This window comes from Brachyistius frenatus, unplaced genomic scaffold (genome assembly GCF_029030835.1).
Source record: "Brachyistius frenatus isolate BFR_SWC_R1_liver_20210118 unplaced genomic scaffold, ASM2903083v1 Contig_190, whole genome shotgun sequence".
NCBI classification, from domain to species: Eukaryota; Metazoa; Chordata; class Actinopteri; family Embiotocidae; genus Brachyistius; species Brachyistius frenatus.
This window is the reverse complement of record NW_027210789.1, coordinates 133,401-156,697: the sequence shown is the minus strand read 5'-3', so window position 1 is coordinate 156,697 and position 23,297 is coordinate 133,401. Positions and strand designations below refer to the sequence as shown.

At 41.3% G+C, this 23,297-nt stretch overlaps 2 protein-coding genes across 4 annotated transcripts; one reads left to right on the top strand and one right to left on the bottom strand.

The window, feature by feature from the left end:
- The first annotated feature begins 182 nt into the window (after positions 1-182).
- On the top strand, positions 183-14,802 carry rc3h1b (ring finger and CCCH-type domains 1b). 3 transcript variants are annotated; one of them, XM_069718329.1, is made up of 20 exons: positions 183-335; positions 2,645-3,064; positions 5,018-5,138; positions 6,256-6,495; positions 6,625-6,800; positions 7,056-7,256; positions 7,432-7,564; positions 7,694-7,812; positions 8,176-8,288; positions 8,450-8,695; positions 8,928-9,139; positions 9,239-9,648; positions 9,761-9,919; positions 10,140-10,295; positions 10,614-10,836; positions 12,209-12,302; positions 12,467-12,557; positions 12,853-13,071; positions 13,677-13,780; positions 13,919-14,802. In XM_069718329.1, exons 2-20 carry the CDS (start codon positions 2,834-2,836, stop codon positions 14,073-14,075), a joined length of 3,405 nt encoding a protein of 1,134 aa, XP_069574430.1. In that variant the 5' UTR covers positions 183-335; positions 2,645-2,833; the 3' UTR covers positions 14,076-14,802. The 3 variants fall into 3 exon arrangements, with proteins under 3 accessions (XP_069574430.1, XP_069574431.1, XP_069574429.1); XM_069718330.1 differs by having other exon boundaries at positions 183-879; positions 12,212-12,302; XM_069718328.1 differs by having other exon boundaries at positions 183-879.
- A 4,695-nt stretch (positions 14,803-19,497) lies between these two features.
- On the bottom strand, positions 19,498-22,874 carry LOC138632621 (glyoxal reductase). The gene is made up of 7 exons (XM_069718339.1): positions 22,799-22,874; positions 22,038-22,286; positions 21,702-21,803; positions 21,266-21,357; positions 20,434-20,616; positions 20,276-20,335; positions 19,498-19,616 (listed from the first exon to the last, which is right to left on the bottom strand). Exons 1-7 carry the CDS (start codon positions 22,872-22,874, stop codon positions 19,521-19,523), a joined length of 858 nt encoding a protein of 285 aa, XP_069574440.1. The 3' UTR covers positions 19,498-19,520.
- Between the last annotated feature and the right edge of the window lie 423 nt (positions 22,875-23,297).

The following is a 23,297-nucleotide window of genomic DNA, read 5'->3' as shown; positions in this document are numbered from 1 at the left end:
CCCCCCTCCTCCCCCCCCAGATGTGATCAGACAGATGTCGCTCAGTTTTTGTGTGCGTGTGTGTGTGTGTGTGTTTCGTCTGTGCGCGTGCGGTCTAACGTCAATAGAGGGCGCCATTCGCACACGTTACACGCGCGCGCACTCAAATATCCACACGCGCACGCGCACACACGTCTTGCCCAGCTAGCTGTAACCGGCTAGCGAGGCTGTCGTCGAGTTGACACCCTCTCCCCCGAAACCTCGGCAGCAGCTTAAGCTGCACAGTCGACATGGCAAGAAAATATCGAAATATTTTCCTAAAGAAAGAGGGAAAACTTCCAAGTCTTTTGGAATAAGTGAGTAGCACCGACGGGCGACGGATCTGTTCCGCCGGCGCGGTTCCGGAGGACCGGCGCGACTCGGCTGTTTGGTTTTTAGTCCCGTTAATGACGCATAGCATCGGTCGATCGTTTGCTAGCTGGCTGGAGAAGCTAACCGCCGCTGACGATGTGTCCCGTTAGCCTCGTTAGCCTCGTTAGCCGTCGGAGAGCATTTTTTTAAGTTGGCTGGCGACTCCAAAAAAAAAAAAGAAATCACCGACATAAAAAAAAAAAAAAAAAACCGATGCTGAAGCTTTCACCGGTGTATCGTGTTGAAGGTTCCCCGGAGGAGGAGGAGGGAACACGGGGGTTCATCTGTAAAGGCGCTTCGGCTGCTTTCGGTAGTTTCGGGGGGTTTGCTAGCTGCTAGCGTTACATAATATCACGGCTGAAGCTTCCTCGACTTCTTCTCGAGATAATAACCAAACCATCGATTCATAACTCCCGACGAGAAGAAGAAGAAGAAGAACAACCGGTGCGCGATAGATAACCCGGACAACATCACGTGGTGGATTATGAAGTAATTGTTTTCCGATCAAACGACGTTTTTGCTCGCTAGCCGAGCTAGCCACCCTTAGCTCAGATGGCTAAAAAAAAAAAAAAAAAAAAAAGCGAGCTATCGCATCGCCCCGATACAGAATATATAACCCGCGAATGTGTAACGAAACAGGTGAACGATTGCAAAGCGGGACGGCCGAGCTCTTCGACCAAACTAAAAGTAATGATTGCGGCTTTGTGGCTCTGTTAGCAAACGTTAGCTCCTACCAAAGCGAAGGGACTCGGTGGTTAGCTTGTTCTCGCACCCTTTGTCCAGAGTCATAGTGGAAGTAGGCCGGAGTTGTTTTGATCCATCTCCGTCGTTTGTTTCATTTGTGCTCATGATTTTATTTTATTTATTTTTGTTGAACACGTTAATGCTGGCGAGAAGAGAGCGGCACATTTTTTTTTTAATATATATATATTTTTTGTTGTTGTTGTTTTTATATTGTAATGTCTTGTTTTTGTTCCACGAGGAATCTACTTTGTCATCATACCAACTACAGATGCACTCGTACACAACACATCCATGTTTTAAAAACGCACTTCATGGGCTCCGCGTTTCTCTTTATCCCGAAGAGGACACGGAAGTCCTGAAATAATTTAGGGAGCTCGGTAAAAAAAAAAAAAATACAAACAATTTTATTACATGCATGGCAAATTTATACTGCACTTGTGTGTCTGCGTGTTTGTGCTCTTTCTCCTTGTGTTTAATTAAGATCTGAAAACCAATGGGAGGCTGTAAAAGGGGGGAGACTGGTATCTACGTGACACTTGGTTGTTTTAGTAAAACACTGAAATCTATTTTCTGGGAATATTTGATTCATTTAAACTTTTTAAAACATTGACACAAGATTTTGGAAATGTTGAAACACAGCTTTTGCAGGAAAATGACACACGAGCTTTTTAAAATATTTGAAAGATTTTTTTTTTTTTTTTAAACATTGATGCACTGAAACAACTTCTTTTTTCTTTTAAATGACATTTTAACAGATATTGTGGCTCTGCAGAGGCATGTGTGTACTAAGGAAGGTACATAAGTGCAATCGCACGTACTACCGAAATCTCTACTTGACACAAAGGCTGATGTTTAAATGACAAGACTAGATCAAAACCAAGTATATGTATATATGGGCCATGTGTAAATTACCAGAAGGCTTTTCATTTGAAACAAGAGCTTGTAATTTGAAACAAATACAAGATGTCTAAACCTTTGGGTGACCAAAGATGTAACTTTATCACTCACCTGCTCAGTGACTGATCTACACCCTGTGGTTTTTGTACAGTCCAAAAGTTTTCCCTGTGCAAAGATGCAGCGGGGTTTTATTGTGAAGTAGCAACAGGAAACTCTTGTCTTTGTATGCGAGTTAATATGGACAGTTTTAAACAACCACATATTCTGTTAGGAAACCAGTGAGTAGTGTATTTGCGACCACCTAGTAAGTGGCTGTAGCCTTGAGGTTGCGTATCCGCTTCACTGTCTGCTAGCGTTTAATAATCAAAGTTGTCCTGTATTCTGCCAATACGTTATGTTTTTAACAAAAAGATTACAGTTGGTTGGTTGTAATATTTATTCACTGTGCTCCTAAATTACTTTTCCAGCTTCCACATATCTGTTAGCTGCAAATGTGAGTTTGGGATACAAGATGAGAAGCATTATGAAGTTGACTTTTTGACTTGTATGCCAAGTTGTTAAAGTCAGTGAATATTTGCACAATTGTAATTCACTTTGTCTTTCTCTCTTCCAGTATTCATCACGCGATGTGATCCAACATCCACAATGTGTGAGGACATTTAAGAACGATTGAGTTCGGAAGAAAAAAATCTTGATTCCAGTGGAATCTTCCATATATATATATATATATAATTATTATATTTTTTTCCGTGTGTTAAAGCGTACATACATTTATATACACACCCAACTCATAAACATAACCATGCCAGTGCAAGCACCACAATGGACAGAGTTCCTGCTGTGCCCAATCTGCACACAGACATTTGAGGAGACTGTTCGCCGGCCCATTAGCTTGGGCTGTGGACACACTGTCTGCAAGATGTGCCTGAACAAGTTGCACCGAAAGGCCTGTCCCTTTGACCAGACGGCCATCAGCACAGACATCGAGCAGCTACCTGTCAACACGGCCCTTTTGCAGCTGGTGGGAGGCCAGGTAAGATGCGTGTCTGTGTGTGTTTGCCATACATTTCCGAACAACTGTACGGAGTTTCCAGTTTGCGTCGTCTGCGTGGAGCCCTTGTTGACACCAACTTGTGGTAAGAGAAACGGCTCCTGGATGCGCTTGAGTCTTAGGACATTTCAAGGTACCGTCCCTATCTGGAAAAATGTTGTCTGTAATCACTGATTATTTATTAGTGTGTTACACATGGGTTGTTACATGATGCGCGTGGCTGGGAGCCTTTATGAGTCACACTCCAGTCATTGAGCAATGATTTTAATTATGTTGGTTCACTGAATGCTGGCACAATTAGCACAGCTGCATTTCTCTGAAGTGGTTTTTCACCAATAGGGTGAGATACAGCTCATAATGTTTTAACTTAGTTGATGGAGTTTCCTAGTTTAGAGCAGTGATGGATAACCTCAGTGCATAGACTGTAACCCTCAAGTGTACGATACAGGCACGGTTGGGATGTCTTATCTCTTATGTGAATGGGCACATTTCTGTGCTAACGCAGGTTAAAATGGTACAGCGTCTTATCAAAAAAGCATTCCCAGGTAGATATGCGTGTTGGTAGTTAGCATTAATACTGTTAAAATTCCACCATCCTCAATATCAAAACTGAATATCAATCCAATGACGATATTTCAGCATAAACTCTTAATTTTAAAAAAAAAACAACAACCGTTGCACACGTAGTGTGCTAACACGCACACGTATATTATAGTTGAGAGACAGAATTGTAGTGACAGTAGCCTACTAATGTGCGCAGATTGGGAGGCCTGTGTTTGAGGTGCTTAGATAAGTTATAGGTGTTTACTAATCGTTTAAAACTTGCGTGATGTTTTTTGCACGTTGGCTCTTCTCTGTAACAACCCCGCCCCCCTCCCTCCCTCCCTCTCCACCCCCACACAAGTTTCAGCGGACTTGTTACTGCACCTGCTTTTGCTGCTGCCATTCCACATGTTGTTTATTGTCAAGTATATACTGTACATTCAGCCTCTATTGTGCAGTATCTGTTCTTGTAACATCCCTGGTTATGTTATCATAACCAATACTTTTAAGTAACATGGGATTTTTTTTTTTATTATGAAATGCTCCAGAGCTGCAGGGTCCATATCAACACGAAATACGTATTGTATTGAAAATGGTGAAGTTATTTTGAAAGCTTCATTGGATGCCCGTAGGTTAATGAATTCAGTCATTGCCTGATAGAAGTTGTATGGCCGACATGGGTCTATATACGTAAATACAAACATGACTTAAAATGCGTCTCTCCTTTTTTTGTTTAAGCTCTGTTTTAAATGGAGATAATTATCACTATATAACAAGATCGGTACTGTTCACCAAGCCATGACTTTTATGCAGAAAATGGAGCATAAACCCTTAGTGGGATACAATGGTTCCTGATTGTCAAAGTCATTTATTATAAGTCATATTTCTTTGCTCTGATATATGTAATTATGGCCCAGTGGAAAATATATCAGGGGACCATACTTGTGTGTAAAGATTACAGGAAAATCACTTATTTGTACAGAAGAGTTCTAAAAATAGCTTCATGACACATTCATGATGTTTTATTATACTTGACACAACAATATTAGTGGAAGATGAATTTTATTCAAACATTATGACTGTTTCAGTATGTAATATATGCTTCTGAGTGTTTGTAGATGTTAATTTTAATGCATTTCACCATACAATTCCACGTAGTCAGTGAGGATACATGCTGCAGTATTGTCCCATATTAAAAGGTATTGATTTGGTATGTTAATAATTTGCACACAGCCGTGTTGAGCAGTGTTAGCTGCTGCATTAGATAAATGAAAAGGAAACTGGTGGTTCCACTAAACCCACTACAGCTCTGTTGAGACATAATTGTACTAAAAGCTTTCAGCTGTTGCTATCGGTTGTCCTAAATATTTCCTCTTCCGTGTCCTGCTCCAGGTTCCTAAGGCTCAGCCAGTTGCCTTGATTACCAGTCCAGAGGACACACAGCATTATGAGGAGGCCAGGCAGTGTGTGGAGGAGCTGGCCCTCTACCTCAAACCCCTCAGCAACACGCGAGGTACTTGAACAAACACGCGCTGGTTACTTTGACCATTTTTCTAATCCTCCGTTATGATCAACTCTGGAGACAAATTTCAACAAGGAGAGTTCAATGTACAATCTTCTTGGCATTCAACTGCTTCAAGATGTGAAAATATTGTTGCCATGTGACTTAATGCATGTGGAGTTGTTCCTTTTTGCAAAGTACTGTATGAGTTTGTGTTTCCTCGTGTTGATAGGCTGGGAACAAGAAAAGAGTAGAAAACAAAGTTGGGAAAAATGTTGTCACTGATTTTAACTGGGGCCGGCACTTAAAACATTAGCTTGTGTTTTGATTCATGAAGTTTGAACTGTCCTTCACTGATTTAAGTTGTGTGAATTTAGCATAACTAGCATTTGTGTCGGATGTTTTTTCCAGGAAAGAATTTCAGTCTTGTATTAAGAAAAAAAAAAAAAAGACATCTATACCTTTTCACTTATTTAAAATACCAGAATTTACAAAAATGCAAATACATTTTATTTCTGAAGTTAAAGTGCTGGACTGTTTCTTACGTCACTGTAAAATCCACCCTTGATGTATGTACCCCGGGGGCTTCAAGTTTCCACGTCATACTTGTGTGAGTTGATCTTTAAAATAGATTTACAATCAGCCAGAGAAAGTTCTCCCCTTCAGCAGATGAATTTGAAGACGACATGCACCAGCTTTACATGTTTAGATATATACATGGTTGTTAAAATTCCGAATGTTGATCGGAAAATAACCATCTGCAATCCCAGTAAACATGCGTGACTTCATTTTTTTTAATTTTTTTTTATTAGTTTATAGCACCCTCCTTCTCACTGTGTCACATTGGTCCTGTCAGACATTCTGCTGCAGATTAGTGCAAGTCTGCAGAATATAGCATCAACTCATTGATATGTTATTTTAACATTGGCAGCTTCCGCTTTTCATGTTTAATAGTTTTATTCATGCTCATTGGCCAAACCTTTTTTTTTAGAGAGCTATTGGTTTAAATTATTGAAAAGATTGTATTCTGCAGGGGTTTCTAGTAAGTAGGTTTGCTGGACTGATAAAAATATATATATATATATGGTACAGTGGTATGTAATAATTGTCCTCCCTCATTTCTTACCAGGTGTGGGCCTTAGCAGCACGGCCCAGAGCATGCTGAGTCGACCCATGCAGAGGAAACTGGTAACTCTGGTCCACTGCCAGCTGGTGGAGGAAGAGGGCCGTGTTCGAGCCATGAGAGCTGCCCGCTCTCTGGGAGAGCGAACCGTCACCGAACTCATCTTGCAGCACCAGAATCCACAGCAGCTTTCCTCCAATCTGTGGGCCGCTGTCCGTGCGCGTGGATGTCAGTTTCTTGGCCCGGGTAGATGCTTTTCCATTATCTGCAAAGTGGCACCACCATGGCAGTATTCTCAATATATGTTCAATTCTGGGGCTTTTTGACAGCCAGCTGTTACTCATGGTTTTTATGTTTATGTTTTTCCTCCCACAGCAATGCAGGAGGAAGCTCTAAAGTTGGTCCTCCTTGCTCTAGAGGATGGTTCTGCTCTGTCCAGGAAGGTGTTGGTTCTCTTTGTAGTCCAGAGGCTTGAGCCACGCTTCCCTCAGGCCTCTAAAACAAGCATAGGCCATGTGGTGCAGCTCCTCTACAGGGCCTCATGCTTCAAGGTTGGTCCCCGAGACTTTTTTAAAAATTTGTTTGGATGTCTGTAAAGAATATCTCCGGTCATGTGATGCTACTTCATTGTGGGGCCCATTCGTGTAACTTTGTCTGTACAGATGTATATGCTTATATAAAAAAAAAAAAAAACATTGTTAATTCACTGCTGTGATGAATATGAACTTTATTAATGTAATAAATGCTTTCTATGGTAGAAGCTTGACAGAAAAGACAATTTAAGTCACTTCTTCTGTGGATCTCAGGTCACCAAACGGGATGAAGATTCCTCCCTGATGCAGCTGAAAGAGGAGTTCCGTACTTACGAGGCTCTGCGACGTGAGCACGACTCTCAGATTGTTCAGATCGCCATGGAAGGTGGATTGCGCATTGCTCCTGACCAGTGGTCCTCTCTGTTGTATGGAGATCAGTCTCACAAGTCACACATGCAGTCTATCATAGACAAGGTGAGTGACGTAAAAACAAAACTTATCCAGTACACGCTTGAATGATTTGTGTGTTCTGCTACACGCTTGTTAGCTCCATATGTCAAAACAGCGCTTTTTGTAACGCGTGAAAGTCTGTCTGCCATGAAACCACCAGAACATTTACGCCCTGTTGTTTTTAATGCTTCCTGCACAGCTGCAGACCCCAGCATCTTTTGCTCAGAGTGTTCAGGAGCTGACGATTGCACTGCAAAGGACTGGAGATCCAGCCAACCTCAACAGGCTGCGGCCCCACCTGGAGCTACTGGCCAACATCGACCCCAGTCCTGGTAAGAAACAAGCCCATTTCAGGATTAATGGTTTCGTAGTGACGTTAGTGGGAGGTCTATTACATGCAATGTAAATGTGGAAATCCGAAATGTGACCATTGAGTTTTAATCATGCATTTCTTTCCCTAGATGCTCCTTCTCCTACATGGGAGCAGCTTGAGAAGGGGTTGGTAGCAGTGAAAACTGTGGTACATGGCCTGGTGGACTTCATCCAGAACCACAGCAAGAAAGGAGCTGATCCTCAACAGGTCAGTGTTTCAAATTGAACCCCCAAAAAGATGAAGAAAGAGTTTTGATTCCTCCAGTATTGTTCCAGAGACTTGTAGAAATATATTCTGAATGCTCGTGGGGGCCCAGCACATCAGAATAAGACTTGATGTTGTTTTTTTTCTGTTATTTTGTAAACACCCGTATATTTAAATTCGGAGGTATTTAGTAAATGACATGACAGCTCATTTTATCGGCATCAACTCTAATTGTATTGTATATTATCAACAGTTTTGAGTGTTGAACAGGTTGATTTGCATTTTGTTATGCCATGCAACTTGCACGAGTTGGCTTTTTACCATTTTTATCATACAGAAAAAGTTAAGTTTTCTTTCTCTCTTAAGCCTCCTCAGCACAGCAAGTACAAGACATACATGTGTCGCGACATGAAGCAGAAGGGAGGCTGTCCTCGTGGAGCCAGTTGCACCTTTGCCCACTCTCAGGAAGAACTGGAGAAGTGAGTCTAACAAATATCAACATGAAGAAATGTCTTTTTTTTATTTTATATATATATATATATATATATATATATATTAGATATTTCAGCTTCTCTTCACATCTATCCACAATCACCACAGTGTTTCTGACGCATTTTGTAATGTATTTCATATTTTTCAGGTATCGCAAAATGAATAAGCGCCTGGCAGCTCGCCTTCCTGGCTCAGGAGGGCTCTTGGCAGACGAGGGCCTTCCTCTTGATGTAGCAGTGACCCGGAAGCCTTCACCCCTCACCAATGGGAGCGGCGGACCCTCTTTGCCCCAGCTCATTGCCCGCGGCACAGACACAGTCTCATATGAACTGTTGCGTAAACCTGGCAAGATGGATGGAGGGACTCCCAGTGGCCCAGGATCACCACCTGATATGTGAGTATAATATTTTCATGGAAATGAATTTAGGTAGCAGCTGAGGAGCAGGCGACAGTGTATCATGGAGGTCAATTTATTTTATTTTTTTTCTGATTGAAATGATGTCCTTTTCTCTTGTTCAGTGGTCAAGGCAAATCAGTGAAATTATCTACAGTATGTTTTAAGAGAGCAGGGCAAGATAGATCCTTTAAATCCTGCAAAATTAATTTAGCCAAATGTATTCTTGTAGCCTGGACCCTGTGCCCAAATCCGGAATGCCTCTGCCACCTCATGCCATGGCCCACCCAAGGATGCCAGCAGACCACCTCTCTGGGGTGAAGCACATGCCTGTGGTAGCCAGAGGGTCACCAGTGTACCCACAGCCGCAACTCCCTGAGATGTGCTACGACACTCGCCCTCCGCATTCTGCCTCTCAGTATGAGCCCCCACAATACACCGCAGGTAAGGATCAACTAAATTTAATAACGCATACTTCTATGTGTGTGACAGATGGGAAAAAAAAAAATCTATTTTACTTTATTTCTGGCATTTATTTCTCAGGGTACCCCTACCAACAGCCACCACAGTATGTTCCTCGGGATTACATCCGTAACCCTCCTCCTCCCAGTGAGTCAGGACCTCCTTACCAGGACCCTTACCCTGGCTACGGCCCTCCAGAGCGCCCATATCAGGCCCCTCACTCTGGCCCACCCTTCTCCTATCCTCACCCCCCACACTATGACAGAGGTCGCCATGGGACCTACACTGGCCCGCCACCTCCCCCACAGCCTTACCCATCTCAGAGGGATGGCCTGGTCAGAATGAGTCCAGCACCTCTGGATGTTCCCCCACCATCAGCAGGACAGGCCAGCTCACTCTACCACCAGGAGCCCAGCGCCCGGGATAGATACGCACCAGATGGCTACTATCAACCAGGCGCCCAACCTCCACCTATGAGGACTTATGTCAGGGTGAGTCTGCTCGTTTATGCTTTTTGCGTTTATCTCTTTGTGTGGTCACACTTGATACGAATAAGATGACTGCCGACAGGTCAGCAGTGATATTTCTGTCTGTGTGTCTTAGGGGCCATCATATGGTGGTCCACAGCCCAGCCTGGACTACCTGCACCGACGTCGGCAGGAGCTGTTAACCCAGCTGGAGGAAAGGAAGGTCATCTCCCCTCCGCCGTTCGCTGCCTCCCCCACTCTTTCGCATCCCTTCCCCAGTGACTACCCTCCTGAGGTTAGCACAAAGTCATTATATCATATGCCTCTAATACTATTTCAGATCTCACACACACACACACACACACACACACACACACACACACACGCACACACACGCACACACACACATTAAACTGTAACATTTGACACATCTAATATCATGATTTTAACCGTGAAGAGATATGGTGGTTGCAAATATATGCAAGTATTAGTGACGGCATGTTCTGTGTTTGCAGTATGGTGACGAGAGCTCCAAAACTATAGGGAAATGCAGAGAGCCTGACTATGCAGGGCAATACTCTCCCTGGTCCTGTGAAACTATTGGCTCGTACATTGGAACAAAGGACGCCAAACCCAAAGATGTTATGGTTCCTGGTACCATGGAGATGATGGTAAGTTCAGATGGATAACGTTTAGAATTTACAGATTCTTGAATGAATGATCAATGTACAGTAATAGGGTGAATAATTAGAATGTTAGTCAAGACACGATATTATGCTATTTGATTGTGTGTTTAATCGATCAGTACACTGATGTGGACTTTTTGTTCATCTTTACACTGTCCTACTAACAAGAACAATATTTGTTCCACTATCAAGTGACCAAAGAACATGTGTAATCTGCCTTTTCTTTTTTTCTTTTTTTTTTTTTCCCTATCTCTCCATATCCATAACCCCTCCTCTCTTTACCCTTCCCTCTCCCTCTGTCAGAATGTGGAGGCTAAAAGTCTGAGGGAACCATCTTTGGAGGCTCCCCGGAGGGGTGCAGAAGTAAAGGACGATGACCCTATTATCCCGTTCGGCCCCCAGCCCACTGTATCACGCTTTGGTGCCATCTCCCGCACCTCAAAGACCGGCTACCAGACCGCTGGCCCTGTGCAGGCTTTGGCCTCCACTCCCCAGAACCCAAACTCTAAACACATGGCCATGCCAGGTAAGAAACCTGCATAACAACCCATTCATGACTGATGAACACTGTTAATTAAGGGCCACAAAAAAATTTGACTGAGATCTCAATATACGTACTAAAAACTATTGAAACACAAAAGTATCTTTTAAGTAGAACAGTAGCTTATTTAGATAAAGCAAACAGTGTTTCCCCTGGGATGGAGTTGTAGCACTGGAGGTGAAGCACGAGTGTGGGCAAATGTTATTTTTTTATTTTCACTCATGTTAAAAAAAACAAAAAAAAACGCGCCCTCCCGGAAGGTTTGGATGTATCCGTTGGCTACATACTGTACATTTGCGCACTGTAATCCGCAGGAGAAATGTCTGTCTCGCTAACACGTAGCACGTATGACGATTTGAAGAAAGTCGACTTTTACTGGGAATTAATATTCAAACATCGAAAAGTTTGTGCTCTCCTTTCCAAAACATTGCTGCCACACAACAGAGCCGCCTCTCCCCCGAGTCTTCTTTTGATCAGCCAGTCTTTTTAAACTCGTCTGAAAATGATTTGAAAGAACAAGCTATTAGTTTTGTGTTCGTGTCACAGTCGCCCACCATCGACCCGCAGCGGCCGTTTACATCCACTTGTTCTTAAGCTGACAGCTTGCTAGCTGCCATTCATTATTCTCAACGGCCCTTTTTTTTTTCTCCCCAGGAGTAACTTGCATCACCATACCGTTGCATTGTCAATATCCAAATAATTACATTTACAACATTTCTTCAGGAGAATCTTGTCCAAATTATATGTAACGCCAATATCTCTGTGAGGGAATCTGTCGGTTATCTTTGAGATGGACCGTTTTCATGCGTCGGGGTTGCTCTCGAGTGCAATAAGCCCCGCCTCCAGGAAGAAGAAAACATGCGGTGCTTGTTTAATACCAATTGTCTTTGTTCCAAGATAGAACGGCAAGATTTTTTTTAAATTTTTTTTCCTTTTTGGAAAATGATAATCGTGAAAAATGTATCGCTTTTGCATTTTCATTGACGTCGCCTGTTGTTACAATCATGGCGCTATCATTATCAGCTTAGCGCAAAGTTTTTTTGTTGTTGTTTATATGCTTTACTCACAGGTCTTTGAACTGATCTGGATATGAGGTGTATGCAGTGCCAAATAATACTACATTAGTTTCTGAAGAGATAAGACCGTATCCCTCTCCTCTTTTCCCGTCCCATCGTACTTCAGCAGCGGTAAACTGCCACTGTTAAATGCTGGTAGAGAAAACACCGCTAACATGTTGGTTTTATCTGGACTGTCCACAGAGACCTCCCGAACGGAATATTTCACATACTCGTGGTATTTAATAATTCCAGTTTGGCATAACCATGTTTGGGTTTTCCATCTTGCCCCCTTGTTACAGCAGAGTACACGTATGGAAGCCATGGAGGATGGGGTGGAGCTTCATACCCCTCCCACCAGACTGCCTCCTCCTCTCAGGGACACTTCAGTGAGCGGTGAGCCCGGGGTTTTTTTCAGTTCGTTTTTAAAATATCCCTATGATAATACTAATCATGCTTTTCAGGCAAAAAAAAAAAAAAAAATGTAAATACAAGTATAAAAATGAGACTGTCACCTGGAAGGATTGTGAAGCGGCTCTTTCCGTATTTTGCCCTCGCAGCCTACCGATGGCAGACAGAGAACAGTTGAAGATTGAGCTGCAGCAGGTCAACCAGCAGATCACCCAGCAGACCCAGATGCACAGCATGGAGGTGTGTGTGATCTCTGAAATTTAAGATTTGCTACAAAAGTCTGGAAAGTACAAACGTGGATTTTTATAAATGTTACAATTTCTACGATTTTAAGATATTTGAGCAAATGTAAATGCTGTTTTTAGATTCCCAGAGGAGATTATATTTAAAATAGAATGAAATGTCTAATAAAAAAAATTTAAAAAAAAAAAAAAAAAAAAAAAAAGCTTTTCATGTTGTGCTGTCTCTTCTGATTATTGCCAACAATTTTGAGATTGCTCACTCGCCCTCCCAACTTCCTGTCTCACTTTTACAGGCTGCCAGTAACTCTCTACTCCTGCAGAGGGAGGCCAGTGCAATGGCAGGTCAGCCTGTGCAGCCCAGCCAGGGCCAGGCAGCAGTAACCCCGCAGCAGCAACAGCCCAAATGGCCAGCAGGGGGAGCTAGTGCCACCGCTGTCTCCAGCGAACAGCTAAGTCTGGAGCTCCACCAGGTGGAGAGAGAGATTGGCAAGAGGACCCGTGAAATAGCTATGGTAGGTGGGTGTGCGGTGCTGTGACAGTCTGACTATGTATAATGAAAGAAGTTAGGATAAAGGGGGGGGGGGGATTTATTGATTTTAAAAAGTCCGGTGATGATTGGAGGAGGAGATACTTGGCAACATCCCACTGTGTCCTCAACAAAATGGCTTTTCAATAATGTATTGTCACACAATACACATGAATATGCAGGTTTCTCTTAAGAATCCCTTCGGCCGCTCAACTCCAGCTTTAATGTCCATCCACCACATACAGACATACAGATAGATCAAAAAAAAAAAAATTCTCACAGTCTCGCGGTGAGCAAAATAAAGAGACGAAACAAGAAAATTATAAATATGCAACAACAAACTCACTCCTTGTGGAGTCTACAGAATACAACTATACAGTGGGATTTTTTTTTTTTTTTACACATTTTAACACCAGTTCAGGTGCATGCGTGCATGCACGCACACAACAGTAACAGCTGTGGTGTTTCGGTCAACAACTGAAGTCTTAAAAATGACTGACGTGGCTCAGATAAGCTCATCATTTTGTCAAAAATAGAATATGCATCAGGGGGTCTTTTCAATGACGCATATTTTCTCCATTTGCGGACCAGGAAAACCAAGTAGCCCATGATGTTCAGCAGTACAAGATGAAGCCAGCAGAGAATGGACAGCCGGACCACAAGACGCAGCTGGAAGAAATCTCCCTGGCTCTTGGGTGAGCATAAACGTACTTCAACATGAAGCTATATATATATATATATATATAATATATTTCCGTGCTGCATCATTTAGAATGACCCGGTCCCTGTATTTCGTGTTCTCATTTGAATCTTTGTGGCTGTTCTTAATTCAGCGAGGTGTCAAACGGCTCCAGCGGTCTGCAAGAAAGTGCAGTGGGCGGGTCCATGCTGTCACTGACAAATAAGACGTCTGCGTTGAGCCTGTGTTCTGATCCCGGTGCCGCTGGATCAGAGATGCAGAAGAATGGCGTTGTCCATTCCTGCTCTTAGGAAGTACACACACACACACACACACATACATACATACATACACACACACACACACACACACACAAGATGCTCAATTGAAAAGCATGCACAGGCACACATACACCCATTCTATTTAGAAGATGAGCAGTATCTGCCGTGATGAATTTTCTTTCTTTTTGTTCTGTGAATGAGCTTTTTTTTAATGACTTTCCTTGCCTGGAAACCAGGGCATATGATAACATTTCTCGTACGTGTATTTTTTTTTTTTTTTTTTTTTTAAATCGTTGTTTTGGTTTTTTTTGTACTGGGATTACATTAACAAGGCTCGCAGTAGATGTATCGGGAAGAGAAAATGGTGGTGATGTTGACGGTAGTATTGTAACTTTATTCAAAAGTGACATCTTCTACAAACACAAAACTATTAGGAAGTATTTGATCCTACCCCCCCCCCCTCACCCGCCACCCCCCACCCGTTCGGGTTTCGATGTGTAAGCAGTTTTAACGGTTAAATCCAGAGGAGCAGATTACCCAGCGCCATCGCACCACGTGCACCGAGGAACTCTTTCCAATCTGATGATTTCAACAGGTGTGGCAGGAAACGGCAGAAGTCCGTCGCTCGGTTACTCACCCCCCAAAATCGTAAAAAAAAAAAAAAAAAAAAAAAAAGAGGTTGCCCAGATTCAGACGTCTGAGGAGGGAAAAGCAGTCAAATATTCCACCCCCGTATTCAGCAACAACAACAACAAAATGGACGCGCGAGGTGTTTTAAGAAAAGAAGTGTTGCACCACACGCACTTCCTCACCGGCCACGAGAAGTATGATTTTTATTCGTGCATTTTATGAACAAAATCACATGTCCTGTTTCATACTTGAAAGCGGTATATTATATATTTAATTGGAGCATTCTGTTTTAAAGATTGCAACAAGAGTCTTTTTGATAACGAGCTTTCCGTGTTTTCTATAAGGGAAATCTACTGCGTGCTTCTCTTGGTTGTGGTGCGACTCCCCCCCCCCCCCTCCCCCCCTCCCCCCATCCCGACGTGGTTTGGTTGCAATGCCTCTCTCGCTCCCGACCCGCGCTGCATTCAGTCCTTTGCCAATTGTTGTGGAAATTATTTTTTTTACAACACGCTCAAAAACAGTTGCTTTTTGTTGAGTGAAGGTGGAGAGAGAGAGAGAGAGAGAGAGAGAGGTCGTCTTTCTGATTCAAGAGTCGGGAGAACGAGTGTAAAACTTGGGACTTCACAACACCGAGGCGATTTTAAGGTTTCCCTCCTCAGCCGCTTCTCATCTGGCCAAACGAAAAGCCTCCCCATTGGGATTATCTCGTCATTTGTTCTCCTAACTTCTATGAAGTTGCCTTTTTCCCTTGTGTCTCTCTTTTTTTTTGTTGTTGTTGTTGTCGTTTTGTTTGTTTTTAAAAAAAAAAATTTTTTTTTTTTTTTTCCTTCATGCTTTACATTGTTACGATTTTGGGCGGTGACGCTTTATCTCGTGGAGGACGCCCCCCCCCCCCCACCCCCCCCCCCCTCCCGCATCCTCTCTGTCGGGAAACGGTTACATTTTGTGCAAAAAAAACAAAACACAAAAACCACCTCCCGACTTCACTTGGCGGCGAGAAGGTCACCGTTGTGGCGTTTTTGGCTTCGCGGTACATTTGAAATCATGAAGACATCGCCGTGCGTCGTCCGGGAGTAAACGGAAGCAAAGCATCCGAACAACGGCTGTCCTTAAACCAACACGTTGCAAGCTCCATCTTTTACCCCCCCCCCCCCCCCCGTTCATAACCTGCCGTCGTCATCACCACCATCGCTGCCGTCGTCGCTCTTTCCGCCGTCGTGTAAATCGTTTACTGCCGACGCTCGACGCCGAGCTCCTCGCCTTTTTTTTGTTTGTTTTTTTTGTAAACAATTAGCACGATCGGGCAACGGTTTCAGGGCTCTGCCGAGAGCGAGCGAGCCCTCGCGCTCGAACGGTTGTAGGACGGAGGAGACGCTTCGGGTCGAGTTGTTTTTTTTTAGCTGCGACGTCACGCCCCCTCGTTTTGGTCAAACGAGGGGCGCCGAGAAACTTGACGGTTTTGACGAATCCCCGATAACTGACGACTTCATTTAAAAATAAAAGACGCGAATGTTTTTTTTTTTTTTTTTTTTTTTTTGTCCCGACATCCTCATCTGGTTGTTAAATGGGCTTCTCTTCCAATTTGTCATAAATGTTTTGGATTTTTTTTATTTTTTATTTTTATTTCCTCAGCCACACCTTAAAGCCTCTGGCTGCTCCTTGCTACATTTGTTTAGGTACACAGCTCACTTATACATGAGTATGTATGCATACATTTAATATACTAAAGCACTATTAATGTGCCACCTCTTATTCTACTCGCTCAGCATTTATATTAAATGATCTCTACTTAGAATCAGCAAATCTTTTTCTTTTTTTTTTTCTTTTCTTTTTTTTCTTAATTTGTTTTCTGTCCACTGGTTGCCAACACAGACTTTATCCTTTCCCAGACGAAGGACTTCTGTGTGCATTGATGTGTGTTCACTTAATCTTTTGTGTTCAAACAAAGATGTTCTTTATAGACTATGCTTCCGAAGAAGACAAAAATCTGTAACTTTGGAAAATGATCGAGATGTTTTTGTGTGTGCTAGATTGTATTGTAGAAAATGTACCCTAACTAAGTTGGTTTTCTTTTTTTTTTCCTCCTCAAAAGTGTGCTGTACCGGTTGATAGTGTTGAGGTATTAGAAAAGTGTTGGAGTTTTTGCCCACCGTTGCGCCCCCCCCGCCCCCCCCCCTCCCCCCCCCCAAAAAAACCAATTAGCAGAAGTCTCTGATGAAAGGGTTATTTAGCCTTAAATCCTCTGGTAATGCTCCTCAACACGATGCGTTTTAAGAGCGCGAGGTGATGTCAAAAATATCAAATGGACGCTGAATTTGGCACGACTTAAGTCGTACAGGTGAACTTCAGCAGACCCCCGGCCCCACGCCGCCCTTTCAAACATGTCCTAAACAGCAACAATGCAATAATGCAAATCCCCGAGATTTGGAGTAAAACGCATGTTTTTATCGTTTTGTTTTTTTAAATTTTTTTTTATCGTTTTTTTTTTTTTTTTTTTTTTTTTTAAAGGAAATGTTGAATAGCTGGGTTTGTATTTTTTTTTTTTTTTTTTGTGTGCGTGTTTGTTTCTGCAATAGTCGAGTGAATTTACTGACCTGCAAGTATTAGTGTTTAATGCATCATCTGACCTGATGTGTACTCAACAGCTTTAAGAGTATCTGAGTGACATTCACACATTTTATACTTTTTTTTTTTTCTTCTTCTTTGACAAGTATCAAAAGAATTTTGCTCGCCAACTAAGAAGCTCCGTATAAAAATAAAATAAAAAGAGGGAATGGGGTTTAACCACGAATTGGCAACAATTAATGGGGTTCATTTAAAAATGTTTTGTTACTCACTCTTCTAAATGCAAGTCGACCAAAACTACTACAGTGCTGATTCTACCTGATGGGTCGCTGCAGGTCTGAATGGAGCCGGAAACGCCTTTAGCTCAGCAGAACTGACATACATATGAGTTACTGGGTGGTTTACTATGTAGTGATTACGAAGATTTTCATTTCAATCTCCTGTGTGTGTTTTTTTGTTGTTGTTGTTGTTTCCGAGTGGAACTATTGCCTCTCCCCTCGCATAACCAGTTAACCCCTCCACTCCCACCCTTGACCACTGAACTCTTGTTACTGCTGTTTGAGGCTCCCATTTTATTCCTGGACTTTCTGGGGAAATTCGCAAAACGCTTTTTTATATGATTACTCCCTTGTAAAATATCTCTTAAATTAAGGTACAGGTTTGATTTCAGCAAGAAAAAAGTTTTTATATGTATATTATACTCCATTAAGGAATGTCTAGAATTATCTTCCTCCAATGTGGATGTAGCCATTATTACGCCATTTTATGACTTTGTAAGAGAATTCACTGTGTGAAAATTGGTTTGCATTTTTGTATAATACAATCTGCTTTTTTTTGTTTGATACAAGATGGAGGTCAAACTGGAAGTTTGAAGAGAGAAAAAAAAAAAAAAGAACCTGTGAAATTGAGAAAACAAAATGTAACTTATGTACAACAGTGATTCTGAGCTGAGGGGGAAAGATTAAAAATATTGCTAACTCTGAATGTTTTCGTCATTTGTTTTTTATTTATTTTTAACGCGAGTTTGAGATTTCCGAGTCTAAAGAACGACATCGCAGTTGCTGAGCCATCTCTTTTTCTGACGTCCCGACGGCGAGATTTTCACCTTTTCTGCGACGATGTAGAGTTTGTTCAGGGTGTGGCAAGTACACCACGACATAAACGCCAGGGTGAGTCATTGCTGTTCTCATGTTGGATTTATAATAATAAATGATTCAAACATCATCTTCCCACTTGTTGAGTTAAAGTGCTTCAAGGAGTGATCGCGACACGCAACACTGTGTACACTCGGTGTGGGGAAGAAAGTACACTGTACTTAAACACAAATTAGGATCACTGTATTTTACTACTAGTCTGTGTCATTGTATTTTTACACTGGTCTTGTAACTTTTACATAAAGGAATTGTTCAACATCTTGTTTTACTGCTGAATGTTAGCTGACGGGATGGAACTATCGCGCTAATGAGTGCAGCGTTGATCTCGTCTACCTCCTCGGCAAGAAAGTGAATCGGCATATTTCCTAAAATGTCAAACTAAATATGTATTAAGTGACTCGATACTCGAGTGAAGCCCAGATCTGGTGTTGCCTTATTTGAACGTGGACGTCCTGAAAATTTGGGACAAGATTCAAAACCTTGTCTACATCACTCGCATCCTTAGTGATAGCTGTATTTCTGCAAAGTCAACTATGTATTTAAACAGTTTTTATATATATATATATATATACTTTAGTAATTACTTATGATTTGCAATATCTAGTCAGTCTTACTTTACATAAAAAAGGCAATGTCCAAGTCATTTAAAGTAAGGTACTTTTTTGGTACTGTGTATGTGCAGCTTGTGTACAATTGTTGATGGGTTTAGTTTTTTTGTTGTTTTTTTTCAGAGGAGGTAGCTGAGATTAATGAACTTCAGATCATGGAGGTCATTTTCCAGGAAAAGTATTACATAAAAAGATAAAACAAAACCCATCACATAACAATAACACTGTCGACTGTGTTTCTTGGTTGTTTGTATATAATATATAGATATATATACTGTGCATTTTATATTTTTTACTGCTATTTTATTGCTTTTCTATTCTATTATTATCTTATTGCTTCCTGTATGCTGCTGTAGCAAAAAAATTTCCCCTCGGGGATGAATAAAGTAACTGCCTAACCTAACCTAAAAAAAAGAACAGATTAAAATTGTACCTTGAGATTAGTCCCTTCGCCCAACCATTACTGACAAAATTAGTTCCAGGACAAGACTTGCCTCCTGTTTTCCCACACTTTTGTTTTACTCCACATTCGTTGGATCCCAAGTCACGTGTCTTCCATCATGCAGTCTTCCTAAAGCGGACATGTCCGCCTCCTCCAGCTGGAACCCAAACACCTGTTAGTATGAGACGGCGGAGTCAAAGGAGGCACCGGGTGAAATAAGAAAATGACTGCCTGTGTCATTAGAAGTGACAGATGGCAATTCTAATTTCTAATGACTTCATTTACAAACCACATTATTAATAATCTGTCAAGCAGTATTATCTCGCGTCAAAAACTGCAGTGGCAATCACAATATATCCAAGATCTGTCCTCCCTTTGTAAGGACGTTCAAAGAACAAAGATTTGCGCAATAAGAAATGACTTAACCTCTTAGTGACATTTGTTAAACCTCAGTTAAGCCGAGTGTACAAATTTATTATATGGTGACCTCTCGTGGTATCTAGGTGAACTCGATGCAGCAAGGGTTTAGACCAAACAGCTTGACCTTAAGACACATCTTAAACATTAAGCCACAGCCAAGCTACTAAAATACCAACCGCTACCTCAATATTTCACTTGTAGTCTGCTTTTGGCTTCATTTCAGCCCCGTGATAAAGTATTCGGCTTCATTCATTTAAGTTGTTTTTTTTTGGACGCGGAGTAGTGAAATAAAAAAAAAAATTCCATTGACATTTAAATGCATACTGCGTCTTCATGCTTGGTCCATCACAACAGGATCTTCCTTACATTTTCTGACGGTTGAATAGACCTGGCAAAGGTCTTTTGACTTACGTGACAGTTTTCTTGAATCCTGTTCTTTTTGATGGATTTAGGTATTGTGACAACTCCATTCTGAAAAAAAACCCAAAAAAAAACATGTAGAAAACAGTGCAATTGTGATGAAAAATATTTACAGAAACAAAAGTCTCAAGCCAGGGCAATGTGATAACCTGAATACTCCAACGGATGCAGATCTGAGCTGGTGTGCGCGTGTGCTTTTCTGCTATCTGCCGTACAATGGGATTGCTCAGGACTTGACCTTTGGCCAGAGGGCTGTACCCCTCAAACACAATCCCCTCCTGGCGACAGTAGTCTAGCAGGTGATTGGGCTGCTGGAAGGGATGGTACTCCACCTGACGGGTCAAATCAGCACATCAAACAATAAGGTTTTGAAGCATCTCTGGAAAGGACATGTTAAAGATTGAATTTTCTTTCTGATCATGTAAATGGTAAAGGGTCTGTACTTGTATAGCGCTTTATCACAAAGCACTTTTGTTTTTTTTCATGTTAGTGACACATTTCTAAACCTGTTATTGAATCAATTGTTTATGCAAAATTGGGCAACAGTACAACACGTTTTGGTGTCCCACAACTAAAGAGTGACTTGAAATTTAAATCTAGGATATGTAAATATTGTTTAAAAAAAAAAATATATATATATATATATATAATGTTCTCAAAATACATAACCATCCCCTCTGTCTGAGCCCCAGTCAGCCAATAATTTCCCGATGGTCCCTAACCATATTACTAACAGTGTATGAGGCAACGTTTTAATCAAAAGAGTGACTAATACTACAGCCAGCAGCAGGCAAAGTCAGTTTATGTATGAAAATTACTACTAAGTACTGCTACTGTAGGTGCAGGGACAGATACCCATGAAGGGGTGTACTTCTCCTTTGTTGCCATAACTAGGAAAGATACATAACTAGATAAGAACTAGATAATAAGAATATGGACCTGTGTTGTCTATTCTTTTACATACTGTATTTCAAGACCCACCTGGTTAATATGCGGCACCACACTACAATCTTCTTTCAACTGTTCCAGGTGATGGACCAAAAAGTTGCTCACCCCAATAGCACGGCACACTCCTACAGTGAGACACAGATGTTTATGCTCAATAATAATTCATTTATGTTCAAATACCCGACTCTTACTACTATATTTATGATAGTTTTTTTAGTCACTAAGTGACTACAACAAATAGTCACTTGGTGTTCCCTGTCTTGCTGTAACATTGGATCTGGTCTTTAAGTGCAGTACTGAGAATAATTCCAACTATTGAAATATAAAGGTAATAAAGTAAATAGTTCAGTGTTTTATAACTTGTTACCTGTTGCGACCTACGAGGTTACCGTCTCGCATCGAATTTAACATTGTTACATTTGGTTTAGTAGCAGAAACGAGCAACCCCCGTAATCTAGTCAACAATTACCTTCTTTGTAAAGTTCCTCCAAAGCTCTCCAGGTCTCAGCTCTCACCTCCCTGTTGGAGCAACCAGGTCTCAATGACTCTGGCCAGTGCATCAGGTACAGATCTGATTAAGAGGGCAGGAGGATTTAATGAAAGACGAAAGACAGGAAGACAACAAATGGTATTCAATGTTGGGAAATTAACATGATAATAATAATAATAATAATTTTAAAAGCATAGAAAAGTTAGTACATCTCTGAACACGTTAAAAAAAAAAAAAAAAGAAGACAATAAGTGGTCAAATTGTAGTCTCTGATAGGTTTATGTTTAACATGACTTCATCAATCCTATCTCATACCAAAATATTCAACCCCCATCTCTGAGCAGGAATCAAGGCAGGCGTTTTTTGCAGCTTTGTATCCATAGTCCCCGGGCCACAGTTTATTGGTGAGCCACAGATTACTTCTCGGTAGCCCACTTTCTTTGATAGCTTTGCCCAGTTCGGCCTCACAGCCATAGCGCTTTGCTGTGTCAATGTGGCACATGCCACAATCGGTGAGGGCATAAACAATGGCATCATGGGAGTATCCGCCATCATGTGATGTGCCTAGAATAGACAGAAAATATGAATATATATATATATATATATATATATATATATATATAGAGTCAAAGAATTTAAACCCAGTTCAATTCAAACTTTTTTTTAAATTCAAGAGCAGTATTTACCACGGTAATATAAATACTGACGTAACAGTAGGCTATGTTCAGAACATTGTTAAAGAAAAAAGGTAATATTCAATCATTTAGAATTGTTAGGAAAAGTGATTCATGTACTTCTAATATTTAACTAGTAGCAGATGTTTTAAGCAGCTACTAGGGACATTTTTTTTATTCAGGGAAAACATCAAACTGTTTGGTCAGTTTAGCTTTACTTATTCATTATTATTATTATTATTTTTTTTTTAACTTTTATTTGATAAGCTTTTAAATACATTTCCATACGGTACACCGTATAACAGTACACGTTTCTTTAAACATATAATTACTGTATCTAAAGGGTTATGCAATGCATCTATATAATCTTACATGTCCAGGATTTAGTGAAGTAAAACGCACCTAATCCAAGTACCGGAATCTGCAGACCATTAGAAAGTGGGACTGTAGGACAGCTCAGCGCCGGAGGGAAAGACATGTGCTCCTGAAAGAAGAGGTTTTCCTAGTTTATCTTGTTTCAACAACACGAATCTGTGTCCTCGTCCGTTAATACAAATCTTCTGTAGCCTACTTCACGACTTCTCACAACTTTCCAAATCCCACACGTTAATAGTAAAATAACATTATTGTCGACAACACATCAAGTTAAGACTTACTTGCACTTTGCTGTGGGGGGCAGTTTGTACTTTAATGTTTCGGGTATTGATTCAGGATAGTATGAAAGTGTTTTTTTATTTTATTTTTTATTTTGTAATGCTTCTTTCCAACCCAGACTTGTTAACATCTCTGAAGGGGTGAAGATGGGTCTCTAAAGACAAATCAAATCACTCCGGGTTTTTTTTTTTTTTTTTTTCCTCAGCCGAACAAAGATGGCGCCGGTTTATCGAATTTACGAACATGC